At 42.9% G+C, this 14,735-nt stretch overlaps 1 protein-coding gene across 1 annotated transcript in view; it reads right to left on the bottom strand.

Annotated features, from left to right (window-relative positions):
- Window positions 1-8,925: 8,925 nt before the first annotated feature.
- Window positions 8,926-14,735, bottom strand: part of frem1a (Fras1 related extracellular matrix 1a) — a 395,391-nt gene continuing 389,581 nt past the window's right edge. The window contains exons 32-34 of the mRNA XM_059645008.1: window positions 12,078-12,193; window positions 11,150-11,235; window positions 8,926-9,125 (exon numbers count right to left, since the gene is read on the bottom strand). Of these exons, the coding sequence (XP_059500991.1) occupies window positions 8,926-9,125; window positions 11,150-11,235; window positions 12,078-12,193 (402 nt within the window). The remainder of the gene's footprint in view (window positions 9,126-11,149; window positions 11,236-12,077; window positions 12,194-14,735) is intronic.

Genomic DNA, 14,735 nt, shown 5'->3' on the forward strand with positions numbered 1-14,735 from the left:
ATGGACAATTTAGCATGGCCAACCCACCTACCCTAAGCATCTTTGGACTGTGGGGGGAAACTGGAACACCCAAAGGAAACTCATGCAGACACGGGGAGAATGTGCAAACTCCACACATACAGTTGCCCAAGGGTGGTATCAATTCAGGTCCCCAGTGCTGTGAGGCAGCCATACTAACCGCTGAGCCACCTTACTGCCTCACAGCACCAGGGACCCAGGTTCAATTCCTTTTCTTTCATTTGACCACTCCTTTTTAACAGATTAGGGTTGAAAGGCAAATTATACCATTTTCACACTTCCTTCAACAAATTACAAGGTGAGGCAAGCTTCTCTTCGTGTTTCAGTTTTCATTATCCGAGAAGAGCCAACCACCCCTCTGTAACACTCTCCGAATTTCTCCGTAAGGGATAGGTGATATGGGACGGTCCAACTACTTGGAGTGTTCCACAGCAACAAGGCCAGGCCTATCCTTCTCAACAGTGGGGGTAGGTAGAGCCTCAGTAAGTAGTGACACTTGATGGCCGCGTACCAAGCATCTATGCAATGATTGTGGCAACCACACACACAAAGGTGGCTATCAGGTTGAGGATAGCACTGGGTATGTTTTCCCCACTTTGTCCAGTTCTTTGCACAAAATGTCCCTTCAGACTTGGTCCATCTTTGACCTCTAAATGCAGTGAAAGATAGCCCAGGTGAATGCGACAGCACAGATTCGGGGAATAGGCTAGACCTTTTATTTCTATTAATTTGTGGGATGTTGGCATTGCTGGCTGGCTTGCCCTTGAGAAGGTGATGGTGAGCTGCCTTCTTGAACTGCTGCAGTCCTACTGCTGCGGGTTGACACACTATGCTATTAGGGAGTCGATTCCATGCTTTTGACCAGCGACAGTGAAGGAATGGCAATATTTTCCAAGTCAGTAGGGTGAGTGGCTTGGAGTGGCGGTGTTCCCATGTGTCTGATGCCCTTGTCCTTCTAGACGGAAGTGGTCATGGGCTTGGAAGGTGCTGTCTGAGGACTATTGGTGAATTTCTGCAATGCACCCTGTAGATAGTACACACTGCTGCTACTGAGCTTCAGTGGTGGATCAATCAAGCGGGCTCGTTTGTCCAGGATGGTGTCAAGCTTCTTGAGTTTTTTTGGGGTTGCACGCATCGAGACAAGTGGACAGTATTCCATCACACACCTGAATTCTGCCTTGTAGATGGTGGACAGGCTTTGAGGAGTCAGCAGGTGAGTTGGCCAGCACAGTAGCTCAGTGATTAGCACTGTTGCCTCACAGCACCAGGGATCCGGGTTCAATTCTACCCTCAGGCAACTGTCTATGTGAAGTTTGCACATTCTCCCTGATGTGTAGATTAGGGCATGAGTCTGGGTGGGATGCTATGAAGGTCGGTGTGGACTTATTGGGCTGAAGGGCCTGTTTCCACACTGTTGGGATTCTATGAGTTATTCACTGCAGTATTTCTAGATTCTGGCCTGCTTTTGCAGCTACTATGTTTATGATGTAAGTCCAGTTGAGTCTCTGGTCAATGATAGCGGGGCAGTTTAGAGATGGTAACACCGTTGAATGTCAAGGGATGGTAGTTAGATTGTCTCTTGCTGGTGATGGTGATAACTCAGCATTTGTGTGGCATGAATGTCACTTGCCACTTGTTAGGACAAGCCAGGATATTTTCCAGATCTTCTTGCATTTGATCATAGACTGCTTCAGTATCTGAGGAGTTACAACTGGTGTTGAACGTTGTGCAATTGTCAGCGAACAACCCCACTTCTGGCCTTATGATGGAGGGAAGATCATTGATGAAGCAGATGAAGATGGTTGAACCCAAGACACTACCCTGAGGAACTCCTGCAGAGATGTCCTGAAGCTGAGATGATTGATGTCCTACAAACATGACCATCTTCCTATGTGTCAGGTATGACTCCAACCTTCTGAGAATTTGCCCCTTGATATCCATTGATTCCAGTTTTGCTAGGGCTCCTTGATGCCACACTCGGTCGAGTGCAGCCTTGATATCAAGGGCTGTCACTCTCACCTCACCTCTGGAATTCAGCTCTTTTGTCCCTGTTTGAACCAAGGCTGTAATGAGCAGAATGGCCCTGGCAGAACCCAAACTGGGCTTCATTGAGCAGGTTATTTCTGAGCAGGTGCTGCTTGATAGTACTGTTGATAACACTTTAGACAACTTACTGATAACTGGTGACTGATTTGGTGAGCAGAAATTGGACAAGTTTGATTTGGTGTGGTTTTTGTGTACAGGACATACTTGGGCAATTTTTCATATTGCCAGGTAGATGCCAGAGTTGTAGCTGTACTTGGAACAGTTTGGCTAAGAGAGCAGCAAGTCCTGAAGCACAAGTCTTCAGTACTATTGGCAGAATGTTGTCCGGCCCATAGCCTTTGAAGTATCCAGTTACTCCAACCATTTCTTGAGATCATGTGGAGAGAATCTACTTGGCTGAAGACTGGTAATACTGAGGACCACTGGAGGGGGCTCAGATGGATCATCTACTCGGCACTTCTGGCTAAAGCTGCTGCAAGTGCTTCAGCCTTATCTTTTGCACTGATGTCCTTGGGTCTTCCATCATTGAAGATGGGAATATTTGTGGAGTCTCCTCCTCCAGTGAGTTGTTTAATTATCCCCCACCATTCACGACTGGACATGGCACGACTGCAGAGCTTTGATCTGACCTATTGGTTGTCAGACCACTTTGCTCTGTCTATCACTTGTTGCTTGCTTGGCGTGCAAGTAGTCCTGAGATAATGGGAACTGCAGATGCTGGAGAATCCAAGACAACAAAATGTGAGGCTGGATGAACACAGCAGGCCAAGCAGCATCTCAGGAGCACAAAAGCTGACGTTTCGGGCCTCTCTGATGAAGGGTCTAGGCCCGAAATGTCAGCTTTTGTGCTCCTGAGATGCTGCTTGGCCTGCTGTGTTCATCCAGCCTCACATTTTGTTGTCGTGCAAGTAGTCCTGTTTGGTGACTTCACCAGGTTGATTCCTCATCTTCAGGTATGGCTGGTGCTGTTCCTGGCATGGCCTCCTGCACTCTCCAGAGAACCAGGGTTGATCTCCTGGCTTGATGGTAATGGTTGAGTAGGGGGTGTACAGGACCATGAGGTTACAGATCATGCTGGAGTACAATTCTGCTGCTGTCGATGGCCCACAGCACCTCATGAATGCCCAGTCTCAAGTTGCTAGAGCTATGCGAAGTCTATCCCAGATAGCACCGTGATAGTGCCACACATCACGATGGAAGTTATTCTCAGTGCGAATATGGGACTTCGTCTCCACAAGGATTGGGGCAGCACACTGGTTTAGTGGTTAGCACTGCTACCTCACAGCACCAGGGACCTAGGATTGATTCCACCCTTGGGCAACTGTCTGTGTGGAGTTTGCACATTCTCCCCATGTCTGCGTGGGTTTCCTCCAGGCCCTCTGGTTTCTTCCCACAGTCCAAAGATATGCAGGCTAGGTGGATTGGCCACGCTAAAATTTCCCGTAATGTTCAGGTACGTCTATAGATTAGGTGGGTTATAGGGGGATGGGTCTGCGGGGTGTGCTGTGTGGGTCAGTGTGGACTTGTTGGGCCAAGGGGCTTGTTTCCACACAGCTGGGATTCTATGACTGTGCGATGGTTACTCTTACTTGTCATGGACAGATGTAACTGCAGCTGGCAGATTAGTAAGGATGAATTCAAGAATGTTTTTCCCTCTTGTTGGTTCCCTCACCATCTGCCGTAAACCCAATCTAGCAGCTATGTCCTTTAGGACCCGACCAGCTCAATCAGTAGTAGTACTGCAGTCGAGCCACTCTTGGTGGTGGACATAGAAATCCCCCACCCAGAGTATATTTTATGCCCTTGCCATCCTAAGTGCTTCCTCTAAGTGTTGTTCAACATTTCATGGTGCTTAGCAGATTCTTAATTCCAGACATTTTTTCCCTAATTATTGAATTCACATTTTACCATCTGCCGTGGTGGGATTTGAACCCAGGTCCCCAGAACATTAGCTGGGTTTATGGATTAATAGTCTAGTGATAATACCACTCAGCCATCGGCTACCCTGTTCCACATACAACAACACTGAGAGTACCTCACACCTGACGATCAGGTTTTTACCCAGAATGGAGAGAGACCCTTGCTCCCATCTGCTTAATTTCTGTCTTGCTTTGGTGAACCTGCTCTTCCCAGGTCTAGGTGTGCACCCAGCCCCTCCAAACTAAATACCTTGGCGCCCAAGGCCAGTTCAAACTGATCACAGGCGTTCATGAGTCTACACACTTATAACAGATCCAAACAGAAAATGGCTGTGTAATCCATGTACAGGGAGGCTTCTTCTCTCAGAATGCTCCTAAGCTCTGTGCGATCCTCTATTGGGTGTGCTTCCTCCAGCTTATTACCGGGGGGTTCTTCCTCACGCTGCTGATCAGTTGATGAGCTGACTTCTCCCAGAATGTTCCTCAGAGAAGTCTCTCTGCCATCCTCTATATGTGCTTGGAAAGTTTCCACCTACTTTGTCTCAAGCCCTCTCAACTTTGAACACCTCTATTAAATCCAGTCTTAACTTTCTCTTCTTGAAGGAGAACAATCAACAAAATCTCAGCACTTGACTTTTCTCTCTGGAGCTGCTCTTGATTTGTTTATGTGCCTTTGAATCTTTCCCAAACAGTGATCTCTAGAATACTTCCGTTGCAACTGAACCAGTATTTTCACAATTACTCCCTTATTCTTGATTTTTTTTTAAAGAAGTGAACTTACCACCTAATACTAAAGCTATCTATTCCCGAAAATTAAACTGACAAAATACTCTTATTAGAAGTCTTTAAAATTCTTGTCTTTATTTTCAGACCCCTTCTTAACCTGATCTCTGTCCTCCTCCAATTCTATCCTTCTAGCTTAATTTTTCAATCAGTAGTCACGGCTTTAGCAACCTGGGCACTGAGGTGTGACACTCCTTCTTGAAAACCTTGCTGCCTCTTCACTTCTCTTCTGATTTCAAAATCAGCACTTTGATCAAATCTTTCAGTTAGTGGTCTGAATATTTAAATATGGCTTGGTATCAAATGTTGCTTGATAACAGAGCTACAAAGTATATGGTTCATCACTTGAAATGTCACAATATTCAAGGCTATGGGGCTAGTGCAGGAAAGCGGGATTAGTGTTGATAGTTTGGCACATGATAGGCTGTATTGCTCTACACATGCCTCAAAGAAGACAGAAGTTGCTACTTAAATCTAAGTTGTTATTGAAGGGTGGTTTGTTGGTGAAACAACTGCAGGAAAAGATTATTGTGCAAAGGAAACAAAATGGATGGTATTTTCATTTGAAACCACAGGACGGAAGCAGTCTCTCAATTGTGCTGATCATATGGAATCATTTACCCCTTAAAAGCTTAAGTGCAACTATTACTGGTGGAGATGCAAGGTGAAAAGGCTGTAACAGTGGTTAAGTTATGCCCTTAGCTTATGGGTCCACCCATGAGAGAAGCTATGGAAACAGCAGTCAACAGGAGGTTTGAATGTTTGCTTGAAAGAACAGAACAGTGCCCAGGGAGTAAAAAAGAAAATTGACTCGCAAGCGTTATTCTTAAGGCAAACATGGAAGAGAATACCAGCTGCGTTCTGACTAAGAAACAAAGAACATAGCTAGTTTCCTCATAACACTACTGAGAGATGTGAATGGCATACTGCATGCAAATAATATCACTGTGTGTGGTCCCAAATCAATAGCCTGCCTGACTTGTTAAGCTAGATGGCTGGGAGTCAGAGAATCATAGATTCCCTACAGTGCAGAAACAGGCCCTTTGGCCCAACAAATCCACACGGACTCTCAGAGCATCCCACCCAGACCCATCCCCCTATAACCCACGTGATCTACACATCCATGAACATAATTGGCAATTTAGCACAGCCAATCCACCTGTTTGCACATCTTTTGACTGTTGGAAGAACAAAGAACAAAGAAAATTACAGCGCAGGAACAGGCCCTTCGGCCCTCCAAGCCCGCGCCGATCAAGATCGTCTGTCTAACCTGTCATCTATTTTCTAAGGGTCTGTGTCCATTTGCTCCCTGCCCATCCATATACCTGTCCAAATATATCTTAAAAGACCCTAACGTGTCTGTGTCTACCACCTCCGCTGGCAATGCGTTCCAGGCACCCACGACCCTCTGTGTAAAGAACTTTCCACACATAAATGGAGCACCGAGAGGAAACCCCACACAGACACAGGGAGAACATGCAAACTCCACACACACAGTTGCCCGAGGATGGAGTGGAAAGTTCCTTTATTTTTCATCAGAAGTGCAAAGGTAGGAAGGGGGAATACATCTTTTTGGAGGTGCTCTCTGCACATCAAGGGCAACATAAGATGACACTACTCCTTTTGAGACTCTTCAGCTGACATCCAAAATCATTCTCAGGAAGGATTACTTGACCCAAAACATTAACTCTGATTTCTCTCTACAGATGCTGCAGAACTTGCTAAGCTATTTGCAGAGATTTTTGTAACATCTTTAGCCATTGGTGAAGTTCCGGAAGAATGCTGCATTGCTACTGTTGTTCTACTGTTTAAGGATAGCAAAGACAAGCCAGGAATCTACAGTCCAGTGAGCCTGACATCAGTGGTAGCAAGTTATTGGAGAGGATGCTGAGGGACAGGATCAACCAACATTTGGATAGTCAAGGATTAGGGATAGTCAGCATGGATTTGTGTGTGGGAAGTCATGTCTGACAAATCTTTTAGAATTTTTTGAAGAGGTAACCAAGAGGATAGATGAGGGTTGGACAGTGGGTGTTATCTATGTGGACTTTAGTAAGGCCTTTGACAAGGTTGCACACGGCAAGTTAGTCATGAAGGTTAGTTCGTATTGGATCCAGGGAGAGCTAGCTAATTGGATTCACAGTTGGCTCGATGGTAGGAAGCAGAGGGTAATGGTCGAAGGTTGTTTCTTGGACTGAACGTCCAAGACTAATTGTGTTCCACAACGGTTGGTGCTGGGACATTTGTTATTTGATAATTACATAAGTGATCTGGATGTGAATACACAATGGATGATTAGTAAGTTTGCAGATGATACAAAATTATGAGGTAGTGTTGATAGCCAGGAAGGTTATCAAAAATTACAGAGGGATCTGATCAGATGGAAAAGTGGGCTGAAGACTGGCAAATATAATTCAATACAGGTAAGTGTGAGGTGTTGCACTTTGGAAAGTCAAAACAAGGTAGAACTTATACAGTAAAGGACTTATGCAGGACTTATACAGGTCCTGAGGAACAGAAGGACCTAGGAGTACAAGTCCATAGTTTGTTGAAAATGATGTCATGGGTGGACAGGGTGGTGAAGAAGCCATTGGCATGCTGGCCTTCATCGGTCAAGGCATTGAATATAGGAGTTGGGATGATATGTTATGGTTATATAAGTTGTTGGTGAGGCCACTTTTGGAGTATTGTATGCAGTTTTGGTCACCCTGTTATAGGAAAGACATAGTTAAACTTGAAAGTGTGCAAAGAAAATTTACAATGATGTTGCCAGGTCTACGAGTCCTGAGTTACAAAAGGAGATTGGCCAGGATAGGACTCTATTCCTTGGAATGTAGGAGAATGAGGGGTGAAATTGTATCAGATAATAGGAACTGCAGATTCTGGAGAATCTGAGATAACAAGGTGTGGAGCTGGATGAACACAGCAGGCCAAGCAGCATCTTAGGAGCTTGTTCCTAAGATGCTGTTTGGCCTGCTATGTTCATCCAGCTCCACACCTTGTTATCTGAGAATGCGGGGTGACCTCATTGAAGTGTATAAAATCATGAGGGACATAGATACGAGTAGTGTCTTTTTTTCCCAGGGATGGGGAATTGAAAACTCGAGGGCATAGGTTGAAGGTAAGAAGGGAAAGATGTAAGAGGGACATGACGGGCAATTTCTTCACGCAGAGATTGGTGCATGTCTAGAATGGGCTGCCAGAGAAAGTGGCTGAGGTATGTATAATAGCAACATGTCAAAATAAAATTGGTAGGTACGTGATTGGGAAGGATTTAGAGAGATATAGAATAAATGCAGGCAATTGGAACTAGCTGAGTGAGCACCATGGTCGGCGTGGACCAGTCTGGGCTGAAGAGGCTGTTTCCATGTTGTATATCTCTACGATTCTATGACTTTTCCAGCAATTTCTGATTTTGTTTCAGATGTATAGCATCCACAGTTCTTTCGGCTTTCATCCAAAGCCATTCATGTGTACAAATGAGGGACCTAACACTTGATTCTAGCCCTGTTTCTACTTTGGTTTATCCTGTGATTGTTAGTGACAACACTAACTGCCTCCAGAAAACTATGAACAGTACATTTCTGATAAAGAGCAAGTACTTTCCACAATCCCCACTGCTTCTGACAGCTTTGGACTAATTTCATTCCAACTCTTGCCTTCCAACATATCTCTTACCTAGAGACTGAAATGTATATGCTCCTACCTTAGCACTAAGGTCTGAAGACAAAATTATTGGCTGCTCAAACCTCAAGATTGGAGCATACACAATTTCTCATTTTATCTCCTGGTGTTCTTGAAAACCTGAGGGAGTTCTCTTTCGTTTCAGAAACACAAGTTTTTTTATTACTTTATACTCATTTGAAAACATGGACAAATATTTAATAATGTCCTCTTGGTTAATGTCAAATTTGGTTTAGAAAATGTTCAGACTCTTAATTATTGCTGTGAAGCTCTCAGATTTAGTTCCGGTGACCTGAAACCATTGCCTAATTGTTGGAATCCCTCCAATATTCTGCCATAGATCTATGCCAATACAGTTACCAGATATTGCAAAAAAACAGTAAAACTTTATTTGTGCACTTCAATTTATTGTAAATAAATATTGCTGTACTGCAGTATATACATGTTGACAACAGTATGAATATCCTTGTCTCTATTAATGAACAGAGCACATGTAGTAATGTGGTTTGCCCCACTTGCAATTTTTCACCTGCCACTTCCCTCTTCGGCTCACTAGAACACAGTTTTTGCCTTTCTTCCTTGAACTGGGAGGGAGGCCTCGCTTCCAGTTTGTGAAAGACACATGTTCTCCTCCAGCCCAATTCCATTTGCCTGGGCTGATTCGGTCATTGAGTCCTGAAGAATTGAATTAAAGTAAATAACTGTCAGTGATTGATGGCAGGTTGTTTAGATCAGATTGACAAATTTCTATTGGATGAGTAGACTACATTGTTAAAAAAAATCTTTGATGTAGAAACTTTTATAAAGCTGTCAGATATAAGCAATCAATAATTAGCAGATCAGATTTAGGTCTGATTTAGACCAAAATCAGCATTGCACCATCAAGATTAAATTACTCTTTATCATTGAATGTCAACGTACTTATCAGTATTGCTGAGAAAAGATACCTGACGTCAAACTTGTTTGTCCTATACTCATCAGGACAGAATTATAAGAACACCAAATATCAAAGAGAACAATATATATTCACAGATTATAGTTTCATAGATTCATAGATTCTCACAATGCAGAAAAGATCCTTTGAGTCTGCATCAACACAACTGCCACCAAAGGTGTACTCATCCCAATTTCCTGCACTTGTCCTATATCTTTAAATGTTATGATATCTCAAGCACCCAAACATTTTTTAAAGGTTGTAAGGTTTCCTGCCTCAACTGCCTTCCCAGGTAGTGCATTCCATATTTCCACCACCTGCTGTGCAAAACCTTTTGTTCCCCAAATCGCCTCTGAATCACCCATCCCTTACCCTCAAACAATGCCCTCTCATGATTGACCTCTCAACCAAGAGCAAAGGTCCTGTCTAGCCACCTTGTCCATACCCCTCATAACCTTATGCAGCTCAATCGCATCCCGCCTCAGTCATCATTGCTCTAAAGAAAACAATCCAAGCCTATCTAGTACATCCATATAGCACAATTTCTTCACCCCAGGCAGCATTCTAGTGAGCCTTCTCCATCCCCTCTGGTGCAGTCACATCCTTCCCGTAGCCAGTGTTTGAGACAAAGAATGCTGATTGGTTGGCAAATGGACTTGAACACCATGAAGATTGCATCAGGGAACAGTTGATCCTAAACCTTTGGTATTACCTCTTCATTTCAAATTGAATTTGCTCTTAATTGCTTGCTGAAATTGCCTATAAAAACACCTACTTGGCTCAAATGTAAATAACACTGACCTCACTAGTGACACTCATATAACTGACCTGAAGTTTCATCATAATTATCTTCATTCATTACTCAGAGCACTCCCACCTTTTCGTTTCATTTTTACTTCTTGAACCCCATCCTCTCTTTTCCATACTCTTGAAGTGGCCTTGATACTTATTCTTGTCCCAGAAAGAAATCAGCTCAATTCTGTCTTTTGTGAGATTATCTAGAGTGACATTTGCTCAAAATAAGAACTGTCCGTAAGCAGAGACTGATACTGGAGCTGCTCATGTGACAGATACACTGCAAAAACTTCGGCACAATATTGGAATGATGCATGTGTAACATCATGACAGATATATCTTAGCTTTGCTTTTGAATATTGTCTGTGTTTTTGTTTGACTGTAAAGTTTAGAACATCTTCCAAGAGGTCCAGTTCCTGAAGTAGTTAGGAACATACTGATCTCAAAGATGTGCTGGTACACACCACTGTATTGGTTGCTTTCATTTCTCACCACAACATTGCCAGGAATGAGGAACAAGCTGATAGCACTTTTAAAATTCTGTATTTTATGTGACTTTTCTACTTCATTTGTTATTGATAATGAAAAGAAAAATGACTATCATAGTATCGGGTAAGGATGCTAACTCATTCCCTGCACATTACTGCTCCTCTCTGTTGCTGCCCATCCTTGCCCTTTTAACTTCCATACTTCTCCAATTTCTTAACTGATGATTGAGTGAAGAAAGGGAAGGTGTGTTGGAAACTATAGGATGGGGATTGACTGTAATTCATTACAATATTTGTGCTAATTGTAGTTATTAAGTGCTTTAAAGTTAGTGAAATCTTATAGCCATTTATTCATGTCATTTTTTAAATCTTATCTGAATTGCTGCGTAATGTCAAACTATGAACTGAGGTTTCATGCAGGAAATTATAACATAGTAACATTCATTGCTTGCCAGTATCACCCAGAGAAGGAATACATGTACCAATCCAGAAAGAACGTCCTCCACTGAGGTTCCACAACCATTCCATGTCTTGTTTTGAAATGACACTCACAAGGTTGCCATGATACCTGTAGAGATAATTAGGGACTCCACTAAAAAATAGAAACTTTCACTAAGCATTAAAATTCAAAAGAAATGATCTGAATGGTGAGCAGAGACAATAGAAGCAATTGTCAATTAGCATTTTTCATGAAAGATTGTTCATAATTACATTGATTGGGATCATGCCAGCTTTCGACTAACTTTGGCTGCACTGGTGGCAGTAAAAAGGTGAGAACAGGATAGGTGGTTATGTTGACCAGTAGTGCCTGGCAGGGAACAGCAGTGAAATCAGATATCAAATGGTGCAATTCAGCATCACCATGTTATTGTTTACGGTTTACTACTACTCTGTGAATGTATCATTAGCAGCAGCTCAGTAATGATTTATTTTCCCAGATAACAATAGCTAGACACCATAACACGAGATACGTTAAAATAGTTTGTAAGCTTGGAAGGTCTTTTACGATTGAATCTGCCACTTCTGTCGTTACATCTCCAACTACAGGCACTGGACAAGGATCACCGTACTCAAAACATGAACTCCGCTTACTCTCGAAAGATATTGCCAGACTTGCTGAGATTCTCCAGCAATTTCTGATTTTGTTAGATACACTGGTTGGTTGTTCACAGATCAGTTCAATGGTAGCAAATTAATGGAGTGATGAGATGATAGGGCATGCCCGGACAGACCTTCACAAATTCAAAGTAATCCTAAAATTAAATGATCCAAATTAATATTTTACACATAAATCCTTGAGGGTCGAATACTGAGATTGACGCTTACTGCTAACTGGTGCTAACTTCTGCTGAACATTATCATGCAAGAATTATAAGCAAGCTAATATACATTATTCAGATGAAGTCTTACTTTTGCTTGCAGGCTCTGGCTGCTCCAGTCCAGGTTGCCTTTTGTTTAGTGTTCAGATAGTAGCATCTATCATCATGGTAGGTCCACCCAAAGGGACATTTTTTGAAGCTTAGCTGCTAAAATTTAAAAAAGTGTGATTGTCAATATTTGTTCTTTTGGTACATGTTTTCTGCATTGCCAAATTCAGTGCCTGGTTGAAGTATTGATTTGAGGAAACACCCTCAAAAAGCTTTGTCTTTCAAGTGGCTGAGAATTTGGCCATGGTCAATGTTGCCTTGAAGCAAGTGATTAGAAAGTTGGAAACAAGCAATCTTCATCTTGCAATTAGTGAAGGCACCAAGAATGGCCAGAACAACGCCACTGCAAACTTTGCATAGATAAACTGTAATGAGGAAAATCAACCCCATTAGTAAAATAACCAGCAGAACTAGCTTTTGCCAACAGAAGCAACAACTATCCAAAGACTAAACTAGATGAGAAATCAGAAGCATTATCAATCCTGCATCCTTCCTGCATGACATATTTCCTTCTTAAAAATGTGGCAGTAACACACAGCTTCCCCCTCTTTAAAGATTTTTTCTAGCATTCAGGAACAAAGCAATTGGTCGTGAATGTATTTCTGTCATTCCAGGCAAGTTAAAATATGGTCCAGAAAATAATAAAATTAAATAAGAGCAAGTAATCTCAAAATGGTGAGACAATGAAAAAGTAATATTCTCACTGAACTAGTAATCTAGAACAAAAGCTGAAAGAATTGCAGACACTGCAAATCAGGAACAAAAACTGAAAAAGTTCAGCAGGTCTTGCAGCATCTGTGAAGGAAAAAAACAAGAACAAAGAAAATTACAGCACAGGAACAGGCCTTTTGGCCCTCCAAGCCTGTGCCGATCCAGATCCTCCATCTAAACCTGTTGCCTACTTTACAAGAATCTGTATCCCTTTGCTCCCTGCCCATTCATGTATCTGTCTAGATACTTCTTAAATAACACTGTCATGCCCACCTCTACCACCTCCACTGGCAACGTGTTCCAGGCACCCACCACCCTCTGCATAACGAACTTTCCACGCATATCTCCCTTAAACTTTTCCCCTCTCACCTTGAAATTGTGACACCTAGTAATTGAATCCCCCACTCTGGCAAAAAGCTTCTTGCATCCACCCTGTCTATACCTCTCATGATTTTGTAGACCTCAATCAGGTCCCCCCTCAACCTCCATCTTTCTAATTAAATAACCCTAATCTACTCAACCTCTCTTCATAGATGGTACCCTCCATACCAGGCAACATCCTGGTGAACCTCCTCTGCACCCTCTCCTAAGCATCCACATTCTTTTGGTAATGTGGTGACAAGAACTGTACACAGTATTCCAAATGTATTTGAACCAAAGTCCTATACAACTGCAACATGACCTGCCAATTCTTGTACTCAGTGCCCCATCTGATGAATGAAAGCGTACCGTATGCTGCTTGACCACTCTATCAACTTGCATTGCACCTTTAGTGTACAATGGACCTGAACACCCAGATCTCTCTGTGTATCAATTCTCCCCAGGTCTTTTCCATTTACTGTATAGTTCGCTCTTGAATTGGATCTCCAAAATGCATCACCTCACATTTGCCTGGATTGAACGCCATCTGCCATTTCTCCGCCCAACAGCAGAGTTAGCGTTTCGTGTCCAGTGTACCTTCTTCAGAACTGAGCATGTCTATGTGTGTTGGAAATTGTGTTTTACATACTTGACTGAGTTTTTTGAAGAGGTGACTGAAATAATGCCACAGAGGCCAGAATGCCATCACCAAGTCACCCTTTATTTACATGTGGGCATACCTGACACTGATTCAGCTTCCCCAGAGCGATCGGAGCCTCTGGCACTCCTGTTTATATTGTCAGTTAGGGCTCCCTGACTGGACCAGACCAATAGCCCCAGTCATGGAACTCAAATTCAGGTTCGTAGGGCTGACCTTACTACAATCTCCATGTCCTTCCCCTTGTGCAGTCAAGAAAGACTGTAATGTTTGAACTTTTTTCTTTATTTCCTTTCTTTCTACTTTAAATGAGAAAGGTGTCACTCTACCATAATTAGTGCAATGTTTAACTTCTACCTTTGTTCTTTCTTTCTGCCTTATTCCTAAGAATCTGTACTTAGGTACTTATACCTAAGATGGTGCCTTTTCTAGCTACATTATACACTTTTCACTGCACTCCTGTAATTTTATACATGTGAACACACTCTTTTGAGCTTCTTATTGACAAAGACACATGGATAAGTTACTAAAGCAAGTGTTTGTCAGCAAAAGGCTACATCATGGAGGAAACAAAGAAGACTAATCTTGAATAATGATAATAAAATGTGAGGCTGGATGAACACAGCAGGCCCAGCAGCATCTCAGGAGCACGAAAGCTGACCTTTCGGGCCTAGACCCTTCATCAGAGAGGGGGATGAGGTGAGGGTTCTGGAATAAATAGGGAGAGAGGGGGAGGCGGACCGAAGATGGAGAGAAGATAGGTGGAGAGGAGAGTATAGGTGGGGAGGTAGGGAGGGGATAGGTCAGTTCAGGGAAGACGGACAGGTCAAGGAGGTGGGATGAGGTTAGTAGGTAGGAGATGGAGGTGCGGCTTGGGGTGGGAGGAAGGGATGGGTGAGACGTGAGAGGGAA

Source organism: Stegostoma tigrinum, chromosome 3, assembly GCF_030684315.1.
Source record: "Stegostoma tigrinum isolate sSteTig4 chromosome 3, sSteTig4.hap1, whole genome shotgun sequence".
Lineage (NCBI taxonomy): Eukaryota > Metazoa > Chordata > Chondrichthyes > Orectolobiformes > Stegostomatidae > Stegostoma > Stegostoma tigrinum.